We start from the raw sequence: 24,700 nt of genomic DNA on the forward strand, positions 1-24,700 counted from the left end.
TCACTTCCTCCCTCGAGGCGCTTCCGGGCACGTGATACCCTTCCCCAGGCGCCGCTTGCCGTTGCCCGGGCGACGGCAGTCGCGGCCTGGCGGGAGGCGGGTGCAGACCCTGGCGGGAACGGCTAGGCCGGTCCGGGCCTGGCCGAGGCCGCGGGGTCCCGCCCTGCTCAGCCGGGGAGGGCGGCTCGGTATCTCCGTCACGGCCTCCTGCCGGGCCTGCAGGGGAAAGGGGCAAAGGGGTCAAGATCTTGGTAAGCACCACAACCTGGCTGCACAGCAGAGTGCTCTTCGCCGCTCAGAGCCGCTGCCCTCTGCGCTTTGCAATCGGTCCTTCTGGAGACCAGTTAAGCTTGTTAAACATTAGTAGTTTTATGTAGGTTATAAAATGTTTGTCTTAGTAACTGGAGCAAGGTTTGATGAACAAACAGAACACAGTGGTAATAACGGTGCCTGGGAGGTTTTCTGTCCAGGTCATGCAGACCACATGTGGAGGTACACAGTGGAAACCTGCATAAATAGGGTAAAGAAACCAGAATGCAAGAGCTTGCTGGTAACTTTTAGAAGAGAAGCTGCACTGCACTGTACTGTATAGGCACTTGAGCCTTGCTTCCCTTGTAAGAACATCAGTTCTTCTGTGAGTTGCCTGGCTTAAATAAGAGTGGTCGGTTAAGGTAAACGTACTCATTTCTAACGACAGTGTTGTAGTCAGCATGATTGTTTCTAAGAACACAAGAAATACCCTATCAGGTCAGACCAGTGGCTCATCTTGACGAGAGCTGGTGAGCTTCCTTTAAGGGTGACAGCTCATGCACCAAGGAAGGGTGGAAAAAAGCAAGAGACAAACAGAAACGAATTATACACCATCTACATGTATAGGAACTCAAGCACCACTGAAGCTATGAGTATCATAAATTCTCCTGCAAATGCCATGTCTGAGCTTCGTATTGCAAGAACATTGCATCTGGCTCAGTAATGAAAGTGCTGGACAGGAGATCCAATCCTGTTGACTTAGAATCGCAGAGTAATATTTGCTGCTGCCTGAAAAGCAGCAAGACACACCGTACAGGAGAGTGTTTGGGCTGTGACCAAACACACCTGCTCTAGATGCTACAGGTTCTTTTTTAATTCAGGTCTGGCTGATTCTCTTTAAAGAAAGCTATAGGAGATATTTAAGGCTATTCAAAATAAAGGTGAAGGTCAGATAGTGATCAAAGGAACAATGACAAGGCGGGAACCCAGCCAACGTAATCCCTGTGAATCAACCACTCCTAAAACCCTCAACGACTGGATGAACGACTAAGCCATTTGTCCCTGTTGCAAAACCCACTGAAGTCGGTTCAAGGGAGGAAGCTCGCTCCGGCATCTCTGCAAACGGAGGCGGAGGAGAACTACTGCAATACTGCTAGGGGGAACCACTGCGATAAAGAGGCTTTAGTACTTACTAGGGGATGCTTCAAGGGGAGGGATGCTGGAATCGATAAAGAGAATTTGAGGATTTACACATACAAGCATGGTGGAGGATACATGACAGCCTATTCCCTTTGGTGTTGCCTGGTGTTCCATTAGTTTGTCTATGAGCTTTTTGAACCTGCTGATATTGTTGGCTCCCATAACTCCTGTAGCAGTAGGCTCTTATAGTGTAAAGTACCTTTTCTGTTTGTTTTACATTCATTACCAATAAGTTTTATCACATGCTCCGAGTCTGCCATGGAAAGATTTGGTGAAGAACAGTTTTCCATTCACTTTATCCACCGCCTTCATTATTTTTGTAAATGTCAACCCCCATCTACTCACTCTGCTCACCACATGGTAGATTCCCAGTTTTTTTAGTGTCTCTTCATGAAGCACTTGTTCCATCCTGTAATCATTGTCACTGTGGCTCATGCTACAGTTTGTGACACTGGCTTCCAGGAACTGGCTGGAAACCTGTCAAGCACTATGCCTAGATATAAGCCGTGATTCGTTTCATACGTAGCATCGCCTGCTCACCTTTTACGTGCAGACCTTCTCAGCTCTGGGCTTCTCAGCAAGCTACGCCTTTACAACCCATTTTAGCAAAGTAGTTTTGCTGGAGAAACGGCATCTTGCAGAGCAAGCCACGGAGCGACGGTGACACTCAGTGGCCGTGCAGGAGAAGTGCACCTTCTGAATTCACATTTTTTTCTAATTTATCAGGAAGACAGTGGTAGCAAATGAACCTCATACACAGATGAGTAAACAGCGCGGCTTAGCATAAAGATGAGTCTGTATAGTGTGCCGTACAGATTCATATAGTACAAGCATATAAATGGACGTCTGACCCTGTGCATCTGCATTTGCCTTCTTTCCCTTTCCCACACTCATTCAGTCACTTCAGTGTGGAAGTGAGACCATCACCTTCAGATACCTCAGAAGGAAACCCCTTTCTCTTGTGGTGGGGAAGACTGGAGTTCTCATACACGCTGTCAGGGAACATGGCAACCATGTATTCAGCCTCAGCTGCCATCCTTAGGTCTATAGCATGGAGGTGCAAGGGGAGACAGAAATCCGATTCGGGCCAACCTCCAAGCCTGGGATGACTTCCTGCTCAGAGAAAAGGTTGACATGACATGTCCCAGTAAGCTGGGAATGTGGGATAAGTCTACATTGCACTCACTGCAATGTACTTACAGGCTGCCCAGATCTCTGCTTTTGGTACCCATACCTTCCCGCACATAGACACCAGGCCATCCACAGCCTCACCAACATCACTAGATCTCTTCAACAGCCTCCTGCTAGCCCTGGCCAATCTGACCCATCACCACCTCCAGACGGAAGAAGCCGGACAGGAGATGATCATGACAATCCCAGGGTCTAACTGCCATTCTGTCCTGTCTCTGAGCAAAAGCTCATCTGACTGTGTTAGCTTCTAAGTCTTCCTCTGACCTGTCCATCCTTGCATTTCAGACAAGTGTTTATATACCACCACCTCTCCCATATCACTGCCTACATTTTATTTCCTGCATGACTGATGCTAGTGTGAGTCTGCACTTCATACCGTTACAAGGCTTCTCCAAGTTTCCAAGCTGAGGAAGTAGAGAGGCTGCAACCACATGCCTCTTCATCTTTCTCTCAGAAAAACAGGTCAATTCATGCCAAGCCACCTTTCTGCTCCCTGTAGTGATGGGGAAGTTGGAGCACATAAAGAGAAAATCAGAATGCTTTGTCTGTGTGTGAGGAGCCAGCACCAGGGGTCAGTTACCTGCAGTACCCTGAAGGCACACTTACCACCACCACCTTTAAGATGTGAACTGCATATGAAAGGAAAACCAGGTCAACAAACAAAACCTGATACATATCAGTCTACTTCCAGATGTTGCTAGGCCTGGCCATCAAGACAATATCAACTACATTGCTTATCAACATAAGAGAGAATAAGCCCACTGTGCGGCGAACTGACAACACAGAAAGTCACAAGTTTTAGACTTTTCTCAGGAAAGAAACCTCTTTGTATGTCAACGATAAGCCACATTCCAGGGCCTCTACACTTAAATTGAAACAAACCACGTTCACAAAGGAAATCCAAGCATGCTTCAAAAATTACTTGTTCAGCTATTCCATGTCTTGGATTTAACTGTGGGTTGATACAAACACCCTGATGCAGCTATTTGAGCTTGGTAGAAAACTAACCTATAGAATAAGGTTAAAAATTAGCAAGCCATCACATGCAAGTCTACAAGTATGCTTACCTTCTGTGGAGACACTACAGATCATGAGACTGATCCATGAAGTCTTACATGGTTCTCAGTGGTAGCTGTTTTAAAAGCCTGTTGTCCTGCAGCTTCAAGAGAAAAATCTAGGTCATGGTCTACCCCAAAAAGGAGAGAAAACCTTGGGATAAACCCTAGACTCTGTATCTTGTCCAACAGTCTCCAGTAACAAGCCTTACCATTCCAAACTACAGCTCTACAGTTTTGTGCTTCTTTCTTTGCTGTTCTGGGTGCTAAAAGTCAGAGAAATAAGGAAGGGAGATTGACAGCACATTGCACTGTCTCCAAATTGGAGCATGTTAGTTGAGCATATGCTAATATGCATAAGTCAGGAAAGAAGGCATGTGTCCAAGCTTCCAGGAGAGTTTGCAAGTGAGAAATCAGGAGAGAGGTTTTGGTGACCAGGAACTCCCAAACCTTACTCCTTTTTGGAGAGAGAAGGAGAGTTTTTTTCTGAGACAGCTCGGTGCTTTTGGTTTCCAAGTCAAACTTTCAGGCAGATATCCACGGAATATTCTACCAGCACTTAGAGACGGAATATTCTACCAGGGCTTAATACCCACAGATATTCTACCTATCTAAGCACAAATAGGTGGTCAAAGTAACAGTATATAGACAACTCACTTGTCCTGTGTCCTGACTTCTCTCTGCATGAGGGCTCCTTGCAGTTTTCTGCATGACCATTGCAGAGGTTCTGTGAAAGCCTAGGAAACTGATCTCTTCTGCAGCCACTAGAAGCAGTGTTGTGTTTCAGTCCTGTTTGCACAGTACTGGCAGATAACCACAAAGGACCTCATAAGCCATACTCATCAAACCTTTATGATTTATGAACACTTCAACAGATCCCTTCCTTTTCATTGTACAGTCTTCTTCATATGTAGATTTTAAGTATGCTATTTATTTTTTATAACAGCTTCCTAACAAAGCCAGAATCCATTTGGGGTCCTCCTCTTTTTAAGGAGCCTACTTCCCACTCTTTTTAAGAGCTATTTTTTGCAGAAAAATCCCTTGCTATCTGAAATGGTACTTACCAGATTGCCTGTTAGCTGCTTCCTGTACTGTGTTCTTCAGGACCTTCTTTTTTTTGCAGGTTGAAGCTGCAAAACTTTGCACGAAGTTTCCCAATTGCCTCCAGGCCATCTGGGCAACCAAGACCCACACAGTGGCTGTGGTGAGGTGATGGGAGGAAGTCTCCTGGCCTTCTGCCAGCTACTCATACCCCAACTTTGATTACACATAACAAAGGTTCCTTTCTTGGACTGGAAGTTGATTCCTATGGATGTTACCAAGGTCAGGGAGCACCTTTCTGCAGTCAGCAGAACTGAGCAAGCTTCAGATTTCTCACCCAGCACAGACTAGCCACTTACCCCATTCCCTAATTTTTGCTCCAAGAGGCAAAGACTTCACTGACTTCTACTGTACACTCCTATCTTAAGGAAGCTTGCTGCACAGCAGCTCTTTTTCAACTCTCTGGTTTTCCTGCTTCCTCAGCCCCTCTCATATGCAGCTGAACAACATCGATCTGATTTGAAACAACAGCCTGGAAACATCTGTTTGTATTCACATTTCACACACTTCATTTCCTTACTTACTTACTTACCCCACCCAGGCACAAGGTGGCAGGACTCCCTATCATCAGGAGGAGAGGAACCTTGCTGGGCCTGTTTCTATTTAGATCTAATCTCATGATCACCTGATGATATAAACTGTAAAATAGACCCTTGACACATGTCCATTTAGAGGCAGGAGAGCCTGGCTCATGGGCACAAAGAGCACACTGGGTTACAGACTTCAGTTTTTATTTATTTTTAACCTCCCTTTCTGAAATTCAATCAGATTAGAGGACCTTCCTCCTGAAGCTCCTTCAGTCCAGCCCAAATACTCAGAGAAAGAAACTTGCCAGGAGGGCAACTGGGAGACTGTGGGGCCCATTTTGCTGCCTTGTCCTTTCTGTTCCATAGGCAGAGCACCGTCAAACAGTACCTATTGACTCCCACAATGTCTTGGGAAGGTGCAATGTTAGGGGAACACTCCTTGGATGCCCCTTCCAGTTCCTTCATATTTTTGCTCACTTGAACTCTGCCCTGTCCTCTTTTTGTTACCAGTTGTCCACAGAATCACTTGGGTCCTCAGGTTTTCTACCTCCCCTAAATGCCTGTTAGACACTGCTGTAAGATTTTTATTTTCCTTTTTTCCTGTCCCTACTGGACAGGCCGAAGAACAATGACAAGTAGGGGAGGAAGAGCTGGCCTTGCCCACTTTATGACAGATTGCTCTGAATGGTCAGAGAAAAAATTGTCAAAAATTACAGTCCTCTTGCAAGCTGTGTTGATCAGGCAAAGGGCTGCTACAAAGGGATCTCTGAAACAACCCTGGTCACATGGTTTGCTTCACTTTATATTCCCTTTTCCCTCTTTTTTCTCTCCTAGGTACTTCCCCCTTAGGAGCATCATCACCTCCCAAATACACAGCCCACCTTGTTCACTTTTTCTCCATTGGTCCTGAGCTTGTTGGCTTCACAGCCTTACTTCATATTTATAACATGACTGCCCTGGTAACATCTCCCTTGGTAATCAGCTCGATAAAGCTAGTACCCATTTTTTCTTAGCTAGTACACCACCTTTTACGTGTGCTACCTTGCTAATGGCACTGCATAACCTGATGAGCCATCTGCATACACTCTACTCTCCTGTTGCACGTGTTGCATCCTGAAATTCCTCAGACTCTTGCATTTTTTTAGTAGTACTAAGGATTAGCCATCTGAGTTAATGACTTAACAGGATGGGACTGTGCTGCCAGAGTCTAAACAAGCACAGTGACTAAGGCTGTTGAATGACCCATCCAGAAGGCCTGGGCATGGGTAGCTGAAATGGGAAAACTGAACCCAGTTTTATGGGAAGTGGTCATCTAAGTCAGAGTCCAAGATAGGCAGATGATGATCCTTAGAGAAAACAGGAAGGGCCATACATTGCTATATGACTGGCCCATCATTTTTCCAAAAAGATGGAGGGGGGAAGGAAAGTGATACCACAAATCACACCTAGAGATAAAGTAATTTCTGATTGTTTACAGAAAAAAGATGTACATTGAGTAGTGGCAGAAGATATAAAAGACAATAAAAAAGAAGGTGTAAGTTAGGACTGAACTTATAGTTCAATGTAGGATGCCTGGGTGCACAAAAAAAAAAAAGGGGCCCATTAAAATTCAGAGGGAGAGATGACAATGACACTAACTGCAGATATGTACACTATGCGTGAAAAATTTCTTTGCCTAAGGGGGACACATACAAAGTAACAGAAGACAAAAGCAGAATAGAAAACAACATGAAGAGTAAGCAGGGCTCTTGCACAAATGGGAAAGAGGCATATGCAGCGGACAGGAGGGTTAGGTCAACTAGGGGAAGATGGACTTGCCAACCATTAAAGTGAAGAGAGAGGAAACACAGGAGTGGACAGATGCTTGGGCAGGCAGAGAATTTTGGAAAAGGCAGGGAGGTTTTTGGGAACAAAAGTGCTTGGGACAAGCAGCTCTGGCAGCAGTTTAGGCAGGCCATGTGGGCAATGGGGGCTCGGACCTGAGGTTGCAGTGTGGGCAGTGGAGGAGCAGGGCAGTGTGAAGGGGAAGCAGAGAACTAGGAATATTTGCCCCTCAGCTTCATGTAGGCGTTGACAAGGAGCATTACTGGGCAGAGGAGTCAGTGTCCCAGGAGCAGCGGGTGGGCTGGAGCCTTCATGGGAGTGTTAGCAGGTCTTGGAGCAGAAGGAGACACCCTAAGAGAGAGAGAGGATCTTGGTGCAGGTGATGAAGGGAAAGAGAAAATGAAGTATGGGAGAATGAGAGGGAAGGGATTGTGGGAAGTGGGGGTGCAGGGTGGTGGTGAAGACACGAACACTGAGACCAGGCAGAGGTCTTAGGGAAGCCTGGCAACTGAGTCTGTGAGAGGAGGAGGTGGGCTACATGGGCAGGGGTGGCTATACGGTGGGTGAAGAAAGGTTTTGCATTGCCTCTGGGTTCCCCAACACCTAGGGCTCCATCCCAATGTCCCCACTCACACAAGAGGGCCTGATCTCTCTTCCCCATCCTACCTCCACACACAGCCCACCTAACCCAGGTCCCTGACCTCCCCCTCTCCTGCTCTCTCATCATTTCCCCCCTCTGCTGCAGGATCCCCACTTCCAAGAGGGATGGAGAGGGACAGAGAGGAATGGTTGGAAGAGGTTTTGTTCCTTGGTCAGAACTGGTTAGTTTTAGTCAGGTAAGCAGAATTTCCACTGTTGGTTGGTTGTTTGGAGTTGTTTTTTTTTTATTATTCCTTTATATGGTGCTGTTCAGAGCTCTAAAAGTATTATCAAGTTATGTCCCATTCTTTCTCAGCCTGTGATGCTGTCATCACCCTCTTTCACAGCCAGGGTACATAATTAGTGTTCATTCTTTTTGGATTCCAAGGCTGTTTTCCCAGTAAGTCAGGAGCTGGTGAGTGCAGAGGGAATTCACCCACACTGCAGTTTTCAGTCACCATCAGTAAAGGTGCTGGGGAAGCCCCCTACCTGGCAGAAGAGGTGAATTTGCAGGTGCAGTCAAACACATACAGGATCTTTTTTCTGCTGTCTCCAGCTGAGTTCAGGTCCAAAGTTGGAGCAACCGTACAGGTGGGATATGGATTGAAAGGTCTTTGCCTGCCTCTGCCACTCCTCCTAGCTAGACTGTGACAGCCCCACAGGCTCTTCTGCAAGTCCTGGTCTCTCTCAGACACACAGGCCCTTTTTTCATCTTCCAGGCTCATATCTTTTGGGCATCATTTGTTTCTCAGCCTGTGTCTTGAGGGAGGAGTGTCCTTTTCTAGTCCCAGCTGCAGGAACACGCCCGCAGTGCAGGACCTATGACAACATTTACGTACTACTCCAGTCCTGGCACTACAAGGTGGTGACATGCTGGAGTCATTTACACAAGTTATTAGTTTGGCCTATATCCATAGTATATGCACATGTTCTTCATCTGCTGGCTTTCTGAGGTTGTCTTAGCTAGCTGCTTGATCCTCTTCTGCAAGACAGGTATATACAGGAAGCTGTAAGGACATCAATACTCTATTATTTGCTTTGTCATCAGGAAGGTGAAATTGCCATAATCTCAGGAAGATCTTAGACAGTTCACTACATAGTAACATTTATTAATGTCTTCCGTTTGCATTAAACCTCATTAAAACCTACAGCAGCTTTAGCTTTGCATGTCCTGCATGACACAGGGACCATCACTGCCTCATAATGCTATTTCTTCCAAAAAAGGAAGCACAGGCCATAAAAAAATAGCTCCATAAACACGTATAGATCTAACCCTTCTTTTGTATGGCTTGGCAGACTTGCTTTTAAAGCAGTAGGCATTGAAAAAAAAATCCTGGAGCTCTTGATCAAATGGAACTGGGATCTGAAAGTGAGATCTGCAGGATCATGCCCCTGTTTAGTTTCTAAAATACTCCTGCTTGACATAAGAAATGGAAACAAACAAGAGGCCACACAACATGTAGTGAATTTGGAGGGGATGTTATTTTGTTCTTGTGACCTCCCTTCATAAGGCACTGTTGTACAGTCCTTTTCTGTCTGGAAGAACTGGTAAAGTAGTTCTCCCTTAGCTTTTCCTTGCCTGTTCTTACTCTTCAGTTGTGACAGAAAGGTGATTCACAGGACCATGAACCAGATCAGGGTTGATAATGCCTTTTTTTGCTTGGGGTTTCATAGAATTGTAGAATAGTTTGGGTTGGAAGGGACCTTTAAAGATCATCTAGTCCAACCCCCCCCTCCAATAAGCAGGGACACCTTTAACTAAATCAGGTTGCTCAGAGCCCCGTCCAACCTGACCTGGAATGTTTCCAGGCATGGGGCATCTACCACCTCTCTGGGCAACCTGTGCCAGTGTTTCACCAAGTTCGGTTGCAGACAAACTGTTTTGTTAACTCAACTGAGAAGTCAGCCCAGAGATGGGACTCAAGGAGGGGAAGAAGAGTGAAGCTACTATGGTGACCAAAAGCAAAGTATGTAACCATGACCTAAGTAATGTTTCTCTCTTTTTCAGGCATTAAAATCTGTGCAGACTTCATCAACTGTCAAGTCACTGCCTTCTTTCTGGGTTCCACATACTTTATTTCACATTTATGATCCCAAACTACTGTGTATCTTCAGGCCAGGTTTCACATAGAAATTTAGGGCTTAGATGAAAGGAAACAGGGTGCATCCAACACAGCAGGGATGAGGAGAGCCAGAGAAATTAAGTTTTCCTTATGGAAGCAGGAAACTCAGATTATTGGTTGCAGAACCAGGGCATTGTAATAGGAACCCTTCTTCGACACATCTGTGGAAAGAAAGAGCAAGAAAAGGCAAAGTGCCTGATTTTTTTTAGGAAGATATCTAGGGACTAAGAGATCTTAGGGGATGAGTTGCAAAATCTTTTTGTCATTGACATAGGCATTTCCAGTCGCAGTTAGTGGGAATGCTGCTAGGATTGCACATGTGAGGAGTGTATGGAAATGAAATAAAAGTATATCCTTTTAACCTTTCGTGGTACGCTCAAGCCTTGATCTGCATTGAGATTGTACCTGGACTAGAAACTGTGCCCACAACTAGTACCATAGATCCCAATTCAACCTGCAGTACAAGGCGGCTCTATACCACATGATGGACTTACTTAAATACAGAACACAGGTGGGCTGCTTTGCTTGCTTACCTCCAGTCCTCTGCTCTGTTTTAGCTGTTCCCACCTTGGAAGCCTGTTAACACTAACCTGAACTGCAAGGGAAAACATATTCTCTTGCTGTGCGGTCATCTGCAGAAGCAAAAGAAAAAGGGTGGTGAGCTGCAGAACTGCATGGTAGGGTAATTCCAAGCTTCTTACTTTTTAACACAACCATCCCACTACCTTAATTTTTTACTCTTCAGACTGTGAATGCAGGAACAGAAAAATGTCTACAGTGGGTCAGACCAGCAGTCTGTTTCCCCAACATGTCTCCCATACAGCTGTAAAAGACCCTTGCATGCATTGTTATGCCTTCTAATGCAAGGACATTTTTGTAAATAGAGAAAGTTTCAGTAGCGTGTCCTGATAACCTTGGGCTTTTGCTGATAATTAGTATTTTCATGTCAGGTAACAATTTTTAAATTGTATGTACTACGCACAAAAATTCTTGCACAGGATGGAATAGCAAAGAGAAAGCAGATTAGGTGACAATATTTAGCTCTGTAAAGGCTGGATTAAGAAGTCTCCTCCTCTTGATGTGGTTTGGAAAGGAGAACAAGAATGGAATTCAGTATACAACATGCAGGCCTATGGTGCTACTTGCTAAATCTCCAGTGGTAGTTTTTCCATTTGGTTCTCAAATTCTTTTTTTTTTAAATAATTCTTAATATTCCATCTGCTGACTTGGCTCATACTGAGCATGAAATAATTAGAGACTCAAAATGACTTCAAGATCTCTCTTCTGTCTGCTGATAGTTTATTTAGATCTTTAAACAGTAAAAAATTATTTTCCTATTATCCTCTGAGACATGGCAGCACCCAATGGATGATACATTTATTACACTATATGTGAAACATAGAACTAAATTCTGCCTTCTGATGGATCAGGGTTGCAGTATGTAACACAGATTTTAAATAAATATTTAAGTATTTTCAAGAGAGCTAAGGAGCAGGAAAAGACATGGTAAATTGACAGAGAAGCTTTCTTTCCACAGAGAGGTAGCTTGAAGATAGAGTAAGTAAAAAAATACAGTCATTTTGAACACATATACACCACAACATAATCATAGTGCCAGGCAGTCTTATCTCAAGAACAGAAAAGAAAGTGATTCTCATACTTGAACGTAGAAGTTTTGTACAGAGGAAACCCAAGCTTGGAGTTGCAGGAGGAAGTGCACTGAAATAAGGGAGATAAAGGGAAAAGGGGCATAAGACAGAACTGTGTCTGAGTGGGGGGTATAATAGTTACTCTTTGCCTATGCCAGTGAAATCTCACCTGGCTTATAGTAGTTGTAGACATGCACTGTTGCTGGTTTCAGATTCTGCACTTCAACATCTTGTTCCACTGAGATGTTAAGCTTCAGAGAGGTCTTACCCAGCTGGAGAGAAGATTAGCAGTAAGCAGAAATGCACTGACTGTCTCAAAGTCACCTACATACCAACTTTATTCCCTCTGCATCAGAGATTTCCTTCTCATCTTTCCAGGTTCTTCCACCCTCTTCCTCTTTTGCCAAAATTTTAGCCTACTTGACCAGCCTAGAGATTTCTATTTCTGATCTCTGAGAGTTCCAACGCAAAGTACTGCAGTTGCTACTACTTGAATGGGCAGCTCCCTGTGGTCTTCCTCTTACCTCTTCCAAGTAGGTTATAACTTTGTCTGGTTTTATCTCTGTCTTTTTCACCAAGGATATATTCTCCATCTGTATAGGAAGACAAGAGATGAGCTTGGTTAGCACCAGCTCATTGGCATTCCCTGTTGTCGCACACCAAGTTTGATATTTGTCAGTGAACCACTGCTGACTAAAGCACTTAGCCTAGTCAAGGGAAGACCTGCATTCCCCAACTATAATGGCACTGAGATTTGTTGGGAGCTCACAAAACCTTAGAAAATATTTTTTCAGATTTGGAACAAGTGTCCTTGAGCTGCATTCCTATTTTCAGCACTGCTAACAAAGGGAAAGATGGTTAGTAGAAGAATATGATGGATCTTCATCGTTATCTCCTGGAACACTAAAATATGTAATTGAACAACTCTGTGGGATTCAACACTGCTTTATGGAATATCTCTACAAATGGCACCGGCAGCAGTGAAGGGTCTTGGTGCACCCCAGGTGGTTCTAACTAGGTGCTTTTCAGCTCCTCTCCAACCTTTTGCCACATATGTGATCCTCACTACTGAACATGAAAAGCTGCACAGTTCTGCAAGTGGAAAGTTGCCTTGTGAAATAGCCCACTATATCTGCACTTGCTTAGTTTAGTTAACTTGCAGTAAGATAACCTCATAGTAGCTACCATTCTTCAGTAGTTCTTAGAGGTTTGGATATTTCTGGTGGATCTACATCTGGAAAATAGATTTTCATATCTTCAGGGAAGGTCAGAGGAAAAAGTCTTACCTCTTTCACAGAACTCTTCACAGGAATGAACCCTGACAGCATCTCCACCTCCACCAGGGCCATGTTACTGGTCTCACGGTCCTCTACATAACAGAAAAAAAGGCAGGAGAGAAGCACATGAGATATGGAAGGCATCACAGCATTTCTAGGAGATATTAATGATCACTTTCAAACTCTGGCCTGCTCTACAGTGATGTGAAAGCTCAGCAGCTTGTCTAGCTGATGGGAAAAAGGGAAAAAAGTTCCCCCCATCTGATTGCTCATTGGAGACACATTGTGTAGCAAACGTGTTCTGCTTAATGTTCATGCTGCCCTCTACAACAGGTGGAAGTGATCTTTGGTGTTACAGATTGAGAGTGGCAATGTTGGCATTGTTCTTTTTCAGGACAGTAAGGCATGGAGAATATGGACCAAGACACTCATCCTAGACAGATGCAGGCAAGTGGAGTGTGGATAAGGACTGGAGTTTCTGCTGTCTAGTTCCAGCAGAGGTTTATCCTGCAGGAGAATGCACCTCAGGGGTCTTTGAACCCAGGCTGCTGAGTGTCCCCCAAAGGGGGAGTGCTGGCTCTTGGGAATGCTGCTTTGTGCTCTGAGGGCTGCTGAGCTGCTCCATGCTGACTTGAGAAAGAAAGAAAGAAAAAAAGAGCGAGCAGAGAATCAGAAGAAAACAACTCAGCAAGAGGGATGATCACACTCCTCCAAAGAGCAGCATAGGCCAATCTTCCTCCACCTCAAGTGACCTACAGCCTGGCCATAAAGTACTAATCAGATGTCTTACGCTTATCAACTATATTCAAGTGTAGCCAAGTAGCATGAGTCCTAGCTACCTCCTACATACATTAGAAATAAATAATTGTTGTGTCCTCTTGTCTATAAACTGCCTATAGATTCCCTGTGAACATCATAAGAGATAGCTGAACAGAAGTGACCCAGCGAGAAAGGTTTCCACAGGGAGTGACTTGATCCTGCAGTTTTTTGCTGCATGAATGTCTCATAAGCAGACCACTGTCAAAGCTGCCAGAAAAATAAGATGTATTCTTCTGATGGAACAGCTGTGTTGTTGTACTAGGATAAGATGACCTTGGTCCTGTATCACTCCCCATCTCTTGCATGTGATAACAACCCAAAGAATATTATATCAGAAGATAGATAGTGCTCAGCTCCTGAAGCAGTGACATCAGCAACATATGTTTGATATAAAAGCAGGTACTGTTCTGTTTCTCATCAACCCTGACTTTAGATCTACTGACCTCTTAACAATTACATGACTCTGTAGCATGGGACAGCAAAGCTGAGACATTTCTGAGAAGATACCATAGATGGTTGCAATTAAGTTTGACATGAATCTGTCCAGAAAGCCAAATTCTACTCAGAATTTGAGGCTATAGTGCCTGCTTAGAGCCAAACCTCACTTGAAAAGTCAGTGGCAAAATCTGAGAGCTCTGTTCCTTTTGTATACTCACCTGTACAGAGACACAGCCTCTGCCAGTTGCCTGCACTGTGCACATCCCTGGGACTGAAAGGAGGGATGCCTGATGCAGGACCAACTTGTTGTTCCTATGCACATAGAACTCCAGTGGAGAAACCTCCTTGCCTTTCACTGTCACCTTTACATCTCTGATCTCCCAAGGAATCAGGGCTGCATACTGAGCCAGGGCCTGTAGGCTAACAACTGTGTCCTGAAGGTAGGGAGAGAGTCACTTTGCTGTGGAGAAATGCGGTACAAGATCTGGCACACTAAGTCAGGCACTGCAGGGAGAACCACACACCTCATGGCCCTGATTCACACTCTTAGACAAGCAGGGTCTATGCCACTATGTGCACAGGCAACAGGATGACTTCTGTAATCTAGAAAGAGTGGCTTCTGAGCCCTGGGTTTAGCAGTGCCAGGCCCTGGGTAATCCCAATTACACCACAGAGAAAAAGAGTTTCCCTGTGTCATTCTCATTCCCAAGCAGGGCTCATGTATGCTTGTCTGCAAAGGATGGATCTGGAGTGACATGCATATGAGAGATGTGCACATCATTCCAGGCACCGTATATCTCTCCTTCCCTCATAACTTCCCCTGGCTTTTTACCTGTGTGGAAGCAAATCCGCCAAAGATATTTCTTTGTCCACTGAGCCAGTGCACAAGCTTGCTCACTGAGTGTTCATTGAGTACCATGAGTACCAAGTCTGATTTGGAGACATGAGCCAGGAGGATGTAGGCTACTGTCTCAGTCACAGAAGAAGATTCTTTACTACTGGAGTGTGGTCTCAGGAGCTCTGCTGATGGGGGGAGAAAGATGTGGAAGAGAAGAACAGTAGATCCCTGTGAACATCAGCTTTTCCTGCCCTGGTACCTCTTGAGGACTGTCCATTCCCTGTACACCATCAGAAATATCTGTGCTTTTCTGGGGCACCTCAGAGTGCAGAAGCCAATCCCTCCTGGGGTTTTTGTACTCTGAAGGGATAGCCATCTATGATAGGCTCTATTTCTTCCTTTGAAAACACAGAAAGATCCAGGCTCCAAATCCTCAACCAGTTCCTCTAGGAAACAGTTCCTCTAGCAACTGATTGACTCTGAATAGAGTCTTTTTGTTTAAAGTACAGCCCTAGTCTTATTCACCTCTGTGTATATTCAAAGCTATGTCCTCAAGCTACAGCATTTTTGTTGTTTCTACATTTACCTAGGATAGTCTAACAGGGCTCCCTATGCTGCATAGCTCTAGGACTCCAGACAGTTGTATCTATTGTACAAGAATTGGTCACTCTTTGAGGGAGAATTGCTGGCAGGCTACCAGAGGAACAAGACTACCCACCTTACGTTGTTGGCATCCTCACTATGCAGTGCATAGGCTAGGACAATTTAAGCTAGAGCTGGGCTCCCACCGGTGGTCCAAGCTCACAGACACTGAATGCACCTGAGTCTGGTTGAATGTTTTACTGTAGCGATAGTGGGGGACCAACCAAAATTCAGCTAAGAATTTAGCTTAATTGTTCCAGTGTAGACATCTTCTGCAATGGTACAAATGTGAAAACCTGAAATGCTTTTAGATTCAAAGTCAGTTTTCAGAACAAACTTTCACTTTTGAAATGAGAATCACAAAATCACTTGTATACATAAAACCAGCATAAAGACTTTAGAATTTAGCTCAGGGACTTTATAGACTGGTATTACTTCATTATGTTTATCACAAGGGAAGGTTTTTGCATGAGGATTTGTGATTTGTTACTTCCAAGGTGACATAAGCAGAATAATTTTTTTTATGAAGTGGTGGAAGGTGTCTTGGAGATGCAGCTACAGATGACCTACAGATTAACCTTGATTCTTTAAAAAGCACCAAACTCCCGTTTGAGATCCAACTGTAATCCTGTTAGTGAGGCTAACAGAAATCCAGCCACCAGGCCACACAAGGTGTCTCTAGCCAGCAGAAGATAATCTTCTCTGGCAGAGATTCTCCAGCAGGCAAACTGGCTGAAGCTGGTGGCTGTAGTCACACCCTCAGACTCAGCAGGCAGAACACAGACACATTTAAACATGTAGAACAAGACCTTTCCCTCACTTACAAGTCCATTGCTCTTGCCAAGTCATTGCTAACTATTATCAGTGGAAGCAAGAGCCAAAGAAAACTATCACTTGACCCATAGGCAGTTTGTAGTGCTCCATGCCCTAGGGCCTTAAGGGAACATTTTCCAAAGTGCTTGGTAAGTTAGAAGCATCAGACTGACTGGATGTCAATGAGGATGTGCTCCAGTCACTTGTTCCATATGTACTTTCTCAGCATCATCTCTGAAAATGTATTGCACTCAGCGTGTGCAATTCTACTCCATACACTTTGCCCGCTAGCCACCCTGTGAAGCGAGCTGGGCAGCTTGAGTGGCTATGCAGTGAACTGCACTGATAGCTGGTCAGGCTGAAAAATCCTCTCCCTTTTTACTTCTGTGTTATTTTTCGGTCCCCAATGTAGCTCACCATACTGCCAGATGAACAAATGTGGGGAAGAACTTACTTGAGCCAAATCAGGTAATATTGATACCAACTGTTTAACCATATGCTTACATGCTTTGAAGCTCCCACCTGGCATCCTCATTCAGGATAGAAATACAATTTTTTCCAAGTTGAAGAGACAAAAGGAAGAACCAAGCTCAACAGCACAACAAAAAAGATGAGACAAAAGGAAGAACCAAGCTCAAGAGCACAACAAAAAAGATGCATCCACCCTGAGCAGCAATGGGGAAGCAGCCAAAAGGTTTGAATTCTGCAAGTAAATGTCCTGATTAGCAGCTGAATAGACATGGTGAGGCAAGTTTCCTCTGCAAGATCTCCAGTACTATTTATGAATTGCTGAAGAATGACGGGAGCAGACAACTCAAGTGAGTACTTTGATCACACAAATTAAACATGAATCACCTCTGCTGCTTTTGATTAGAAATTGTTTCCTGGGTCTGAGAAAACTAAAGACTTTCAGAACTTCAATAAATTACCATTTTCGGACACAAAACTCAATCTGAGAATAGTTAATTTCCCAAACCACTGCAATTAAATCCTACAGATATCAGGCCTTAAACACAGTATTATCTCTAGAACCTGAATTCTTCTAAACAGCAACAACCTACCAGTTTCCTTCTCTAGCATATGCAGGAGCTGCTCTCTCATCTCCATGTCCTTGGTCAGTGTGAAGACATAAGCCATCAAGGTCTTGACATAAAGGCTTGTCTTATCTAGTGTTACATTCTTGAGGCAATGTAAGGCATTATTGATCATGGTGTCCTAAGAAAGGAATACAAACTCAGTGAATTTCCTCTGACCACTTTTTGTTGTGAAAATCTATCCCCAACCCTCAAGTATCACAGCTACATCCTTGATGTATTTCAGTGCTAGCATCTCTTTCAGGGCTGTGGAACATGGAGTAGACAAAGCATCACTCACTGTGGGTTGAAAATAAAAATGTGACTGGACGGATCACTGGCACAGGGGATTGTTAATATGCTGGAGAATCCATCTATAGGAAGTGTCTGCTAACACGCTGGCTCAGAACTGTCAGACCTTCATGCTGTGGGTCTCAGATCCCAAGGGGGTACAATTTTGTTTTCAGAACTGTACTAGTAAGTGTGGAATATCAGCCCATCCTGGCCAGAACAGTCTACACTCAACTTGAAGATCACGGCTTTTATTTTAGGTCTGGAGGAGGGGGGTTGCATAGCTGGAAGGTGGTCTTTTTTTTCCCCTCTATCCATGTTGGTCAGTTTAATGAAAACTATTGCCTCTCCCTGCAAGCCCTGAGTCATTTTCAGAGACAATTTTTTCCCCTGAGATCAGTTGGGGATGGCAGATGGTCTGCTTTGCTGCATATCAGCCCACTTATATTACGAACTCCTTACCCAAGTAAAAAATTTCCTATTGAGCTTATTGTGTACAAAGGTGGAACATGACAGAACCTTTCACCAACTCAAGCTGGGTACTCCCTGAAACGGCAGACCTGGGGAGGAATGAAGGATTAGCATGCTCCCAAGCCCTGCAAGAGTTCAGATCTGACTTACATTCTTCTCCAGATGGAGCTCCACCAGTGTAGCAGTGGCATAGACTGTTCATGAGATGATTGTATCATCCACACCACCCTGCAAGTCACACAGACAAGACATTACATAGGCACAAAACCAATCATTGCTTGCCTGTCGTAGTACAGCCACTAAAACTGCCTATGGATGGCATAACTGACAGTAGCATGCCTATGGGCGTTCTTCGACATGTGGGGACTGAAGGAAAGCACTTCAAGGCTCACTTACTGAATATCATGAAAGTCTGGTGTTGAGGGCAGCCTCAGAGCCATATTGTGCATACAGCCTAAGTGAATTCTCACAGAGGGCCATGAAGCAAACTGTTAAGCTATTTTATTAAATATGTTACAATTGGACACGTGAACAAAGTTTTTTTGATGCAAGATTTGCATACAAGAAGTAATGCAAGTTTACATACAATTCAGCTGACTGTGAGAAGATACAGGCTAGTATGGGTAAACAGGTTCGCAGGAGCCTCTTTTCTCATCAGAGGACATTCCTTCATGGGAAAGTTCTGCTTGCATCCTCAGACATGAGACAAGACTACATCTAAAATGAGGGGGGAAATATGGGCTGAGATGCTGAGAAGCATCATTCACGCTGAATAGCAGAAACTTTGAAGTGTAAAGGGGTTAGGGGGCAAAACCTGTTACAAAAAGTTCTGTTCAAATAAAAAGCCCAAGCTGAGAAGTTAATGAAATCAGACAAGGATGAACAGTCTGCATGTACACTCTGGTTTTATTTTGTACTGCATCCAAATTTTAAGAAAAAAAGTATATCCTTTTGCTTTGCTAAAATAGCAGCCTGGGTTTTTTTCATAAATTTGCCTTGTACTTAATATGGGCAACTTTGCAATCTGACCAGTCTGAATTATTCTTACCTTTGCAAAGACAATGAACGCAAGCATTGCCATATTGCATGCACACTGTTTGGTGCCTGAGCACTAAGGCATGTTCACAAAGACTTTGGTGCATTTTCAGCTATGCTGCAGGGATCATTTTAGGGATGTCAGGCTCTGGGAGAAGTCATACTTGGTGGGCAGTGGAGGGACAATTGTGTCTTCAGATAAGCCCATATTTATTATACAGTCAAGCCTATCTTGAGAGTATTGTGCATCATAAGGCATGAGAAGAGGGAGAATCCAGCCAGTGTATTCTAGACAAGCACTAAATTATAAAAATATTTTTCCCTGTGCCCTTGAAGTGCCTGGCACAATTAGCCATGATACTTTTTGTCTAGAGTAAAAATGAAGAAAGCCTAGCTGAGATTAAAACCTCACATAGAGGAAATGCCTGCTGGTTCAGGTCACACTTTTTCATTCTGCTCTGGAAAGCTGCCTTGGCTGTGCTAGGCCATGGGGACATTGCTTTGTGCACAGTGGAAGAGCCTGGAGAAGCAACACTGTGTTCCTTCCATTCCCACTCCCATGTCTGGCAACCATACCTTCAAGTCATTGTTGAAAAGCTTCCATGCACTCTGGAAGCAGCCACTGGGCAGCTGGTGCTTCTGCAGCCAGAGCGCTGCACACATGATCCTTATTGATGTAAATGTGAGAGCTGGCTTGTCCAAAGGACCTGGCTACAAAAGCTGTCAGCCTGTAAGCAGAGCACAAAGGAATCCCATGTCACAGCCACGAGCTGAACCAGCAAGGACAGTAGGTTTGGGATGACAGTACCAACCCTGTTCACTCACCATGTGTTGCCCTGGTTGTCAGCTTTCCCAAAGGCGCTGTAGGAGCCATCGTCATGTTTGTAGAGCAGCTGACACTGGTAACCTATGAAGACAGGTGCCAGGACATCATTCTCAGTGTGAGGGCCTGTAGCATTTCAAACTGTATCCTTGCTGTGGGGAGAGAACTTCACAGCAAGAGAATTCACCAGGTCCTACAGTCAGAGACATGGAGGCAAACCTACCACTCGCCAGTTCCTCATGCATCCCACAGCATCAGCATGACCAGAAGCAGTTGCACAGCATCCCTGAACTGCACCGTGCGGCCGCTCTGCATTGCTAGAGCTGTTACGTGCAAGTACTGTGGGTATCTATCTGCCCTGCTGGTTTGCAGAACGGTGATATGCTAAGACACCTCATGCCTCCCTGTGCCCCAGGGAACCCTCATGGGCACCTGGCTGTGAATAAAAAGAGCTGTAGGAGTGAGAAGGAAGGCTTTTCCTAGCAGGGGCCAATATGAAACCCTGTTTGTTTTTCAGCACTTCTGCTAGTTCTGTTGGGACTTGAGAAACCACTTTCTATGGGACATACAGAAAGCAACAAGGCCATGTTGTTTAAGCTCGGAGGGCAGAACGCTGTCCACATCTGTTTGTTCCTCCTCCACCCTCCACACAGCCTCATTGTTTACCCTCCACCTTGCCTCTCTGCTGCCGCCATTCTCTTGGGTAGGCCCCCATCTCCCAGATACCTGTCCCAACTCGCAGTACAAGAGAGAAAGGGGAAAGGAGAGGGAGTAAAATCCTATCCATGGGAGGCTGCTGGTCTTGCAGCATAGTAGGATAAAGAAGACCGTCGGGCTGAAATGTGACCCACATTGCAAAATGAGACACAGACACTGGCACTGTATTAAATTCAGATTATATTGGACAAAGCTGACATGCCCCAAAATATGTGTCTTAAAACACGGGGAAACACTAAGCTACCAAACTTCTATCTATCCCCAAAGGCCACTCTTTATTCCAGTTAATAGCAGCTGGTGCCCCATTTCCACAAGGGACTTTGCCTCAGACTGATAAGGGAACGAACCACAGGCATCACATAATGATGGAAAACATTAATTACACACAGCCTTCTCAAAAAAAGCAGGCTTAGTACCTCAATAACAGGCAGAGATGGAAGTTCTGCCTCTTCAGAAACATGCTTTTCCTTCCATGAGACATTTCCCTTATTATCTCTGCGATACCTTCCTTTGTCACAGCTCTTGCAGGGCTCCCACTCCTGCTCTGCGCCTCCCCACCAGACCACTCTTGATTTATAGCACGTCCATTTTGCAGCAGAAAGGAGGAGGACAATGTTTACCTGTTCTCAGGAATTTCAGTGCTTTATCTTCAACTTTTGGGTCCAGTTGTTTAGGCTTATTCAAGTACTGGAGTATGAAGTTGTTTGTTTGATGCAAACTGAACCATGTTAACCACATCCAAAGGGCATGTCTAGCAGTTGGTCTAAATTTTGAAGTGCTGGGCCCATGGTGTCCCCTTAAGTTTGAGGTGGAGGGGCAGGAGAAAAGAAAAGCACAGAAATTAGCAGTATGAAACAAAGGGACTGCTGCCTCCTCTAAACTCTACTGGGATCCTAGAAAAGAGCCAGCCTCTCACTGAATGGAGGTGATTAAGATTTCTGCTGACCCTTCCTGGATTAGTCCAGCACAGAAAGGGAAGACGGCATGGTTCTGGGAAGAGGGAGGGAATGAGAAGCTTATGGGGATCTGAAGAAAGGTGAAGAGAGCTGTCATTCCTGAAGGAGTATAAAGGAGGGAAAAGAATTATAGAGGCAAACTAGGTGGAAATCTGCAGGGATGGTTTTGGTTCACTTAGGTGGATGGCAGTGACAGACATCAGAGGAGATATCCCATTTTGTGCCGCCTTCTCCAGCCACTTGGGGATCACCCAGGATCATTCTTTATAAGAGGAGTAAATATTGAAAAAGACTACTTGATCCACATTTCTGAGGCCAGCATTGCACGCCTTACAGTTTATCTCATAAGGAAGTGGGTTGATGTATCATTTAGGCCAAAGCATTGTGCAAGCTCGTCCCACCGGGGACCAAAGAGCAGGGAAAGCCTTTCTCACCAATCACAGAGCAAGTGGCTCGGCCAGATCCCTCCAGCACTTCTGCAGGCAGCATCAGGGAGAACTCTTCAGAGACGGTGTTATCTGAGGAAAGCAGAACCCAGAAGTTTATCCCTTGGAAGAAGTATCACACACAAGGAGACATTGCCAGGTAGAAGATAGGCAAGGACAAACCATAGTGGTTGTTCTCCCAGGCAGGGATGGTGCCACCAGCACTTGCTCTCTGACAAATTCCCCCCACCTCTGGGTATTTGCAGTAGCCCTGTCCCTTCCATCCTGCTGTCATGATCAATAGCAGTCAGGGACTTTTGTCCCATACCTGCAGCACAGAGAAAGGCATTTTGAGTCTTCTCTTGTAGGACACCTCCTGGCTGCAGACAGAGAAAGAGTAATTCAGATAGGGAAGGCAGGACAGGAAGTTGCCATGCATCAGCAGGCCTGTCTGCTTCCAAGAAGAAGGGGCTAAACTTCCTCTGAGAATTTTGTTAACTGCCTCAGGGGACGAGCCACTGTCTGCAGGTGTTCTCCACCCTGAGGTCTGACTAAACTTCACAAGCAGAGGCTTTATCACTGTGTCTCTCTCCTTGCAAAGGTGTCACAGCAATCCTATTATTACACAAATCGTGTGAATCTTCTGCCATGCTGCTCACAGTGACATTCACTTTGCCTGCAGGGAGAACAGGGGCACATCACTGAGCACTTGCAGCAGACAGGCATTTGTGTGTGCATTGGGAACAGACATGCAGAGGCAGGCAAATCCCATCCCTCCTCCTGCTAGCTGCCACACATCCCTCTGCTCAACCTCACCCAGCCTGGTGGCTGTCACGTTCCACTCAAAGGTTTTTGCTTCATTGGCGCAGAGGCAGCTGGTGAACCGGCAGCCTGGACAAGCATCCACCTTTAGTTCTGGGGTCTCTGTGACAGTGGTGTGCATGTGAGTGTGATGGGGAGTACAAGCATACGTTGGCATAGTGTTAGTACCAGGTAGTGCACAAAGGAGCAAACACCATGGGTCATGAAGTGCTGTGCATTAAGGCCCAGATGCCAGTATCTAGGGATCCTGAGAATCTCATAGTTTGCCTTTGGGCTCAAGTTTTTGCTCCGACAGAGGTGTGTAATTGGGGGAATACTCACCTGTATACAGTCCTCGAGGTAATTGAAGACAGTGGCTTTTAAGCTGAAAGTCTCCCCTTGGATCACAGAGTACAGCAGAGACAGATCTACAAAGAAAGGCTGGAAAACCCTAAGAGTGGTCAGAGGAGAGAACCCAAAGCCAGTGTCAGCAACACAGAAAGTGTTGGCATTCAATTCTGTGATGGTGTCAGGTACAGCAACTTGAAGAGGTGCTTGCCCCTTGTCCCTACAGCAGGAAGAGGGAGAGGAGAACTTGCTCAGAAGCAGTCAGAAGTCTCTAGGGCTCTCTCTGGGGAAGGCAGGTAGAGGCTGTTACCAACCCAACAGAAACCAAATCCCAAATCCAGATCTCTGGGAAAAGTGTCTGTGGTTTTGGCTTTTTTATGTTATCAGAGTGAGGTGCAGAATCACCATGGACAACATGATTTTCTGCAGAAAAGCAAGTGATACCTCAGAAAACAGCATACGTAGCTACAGGTGAAATTAGTTCTTCATTCACAGGCAATCTAACACAAACGGTAAATGCTTTGTGACACAGAACAAGAGTGGACAGGGTTGGCTTTTCAGTGAAAATCTGACATAGTGGCTGTATCTTTGGGGAACACAGCTTTAAGGAGACAAAGTTGGATGGAGTTTAGTCTGAGGCTCAGTCTTACAGATCCAGCAAGTTTGGTCCAGATCCAGGGGGAGACAAGTGGATCTCAAATGGAGCTGCACTCTTTTAAATAATCTGTGAAAGTGCTGCTGGAGACCATACTACATTTTCTGTTAAGAGTGCAGAACACAGGGACAGCCAATAAAGCACAGAAATTTGAGGTTTTATCTATGATTTATAAACCAGGTCCATTGAACTGGACACAAGCTCTGTTCCTCTTACACAGACAAGAAACACAACAGGATGGAAGTCAGTCATCTCAGTTGCAGGATGGCCAGAACTGGGCGAAGAAAATCCCTTTAGTCAAGAAGATGGACATGTCCATTCCTTACCAACAGCACCGTTTTTTCCAGAATACATCTTTTTCTCAAAGCCTGGTCGTATACAGGAAACTGTTTTCTTGATTCTAGTATTGGTTAATATTTTCATGCGCAATTTCTGGGAAAACAGTGAAGGGAGTAAATCAGTGATAAAGAGACAGGAACAAGGAATGTTGAAAATATTTCATGATAGCAGGTGTCGTAAGGGGGCTGGTGGGAGCTGAAACACTTTAAAATGCTGCTTGTTACATACATATGCATAGACTTACAGGCTCAGACTCTGGGCAATGTATGAGGAATGGAAACCAGCTTCTGCGGTATACTGGGGCCAATTATTACTCCTCATAAAAGTAAATGTCAACAAAATCTGTCCTTCATATACCTAACCCTAACAATGAGCCAAAGA

At 44.9% G+C, this 24,700-nt stretch overlaps 1 protein-coding gene across 1 annotated transcript in view; it reads right to left on the reverse strand.

Moving 5' to 3' along the window:
* The window catches only part of LOC309407118 (alpha-2-macroglobulin-like protein 1), a gene marked incomplete at both ends in the record, with an annotated part of 40,916 nt that continues 16,216 nt past the window's right edge, over positions 1-24,700 (reverse strand). Inside the window, 24 exon segments of the mRNA XM_082002561.1 lie at positions 1-216; positions 2,387-2,493; positions 10,500-10,541; positions 11,728-11,830; positions 12,083-12,151; positions 12,845-12,925; positions 14,311-14,526; positions 14,925-15,115; positions 17,447-17,600; positions 18,371-18,418; positions 18,422-18,448; positions 19,832-19,913; positions 19,915-19,983; positions 20,081-20,162; positions 21,416-21,526; positions 21,529-21,591; positions 22,186-22,269; positions 22,505-22,556; positions 22,739-22,763; positions 22,765-22,852; positions 22,993-23,119; positions 23,320-23,545; positions 23,640-23,748; positions 24,307-24,412. Coding sequence (XP_081858687.1) covers positions 1-216; positions 2,387-2,493; positions 10,500-10,541; positions 11,728-11,830; positions 12,083-12,151; positions 12,845-12,925; positions 14,311-14,526; positions 14,925-15,115; positions 17,447-17,600; positions 18,371-18,418; positions 18,422-18,448; positions 19,832-19,913; positions 19,915-19,983; positions 20,081-20,162; positions 21,416-21,526; positions 21,529-21,591; positions 22,186-22,269; positions 22,505-22,556; positions 22,739-22,763; positions 22,765-22,852; positions 22,993-23,119; positions 23,320-23,545; positions 23,640-23,748; positions 24,307-24,412 — 2,478 coding nt within the window.

Source organism: Phaethon aethereus (assembly GCF_964289735.1).
Source record: "Phaethon aethereus genome assembly, chromosome: 1".
NCBI lineage: Eukaryota > Metazoa > Chordata > Aves > Phaethontiformes > Phaethontidae > Phaethon > Phaethon aethereus.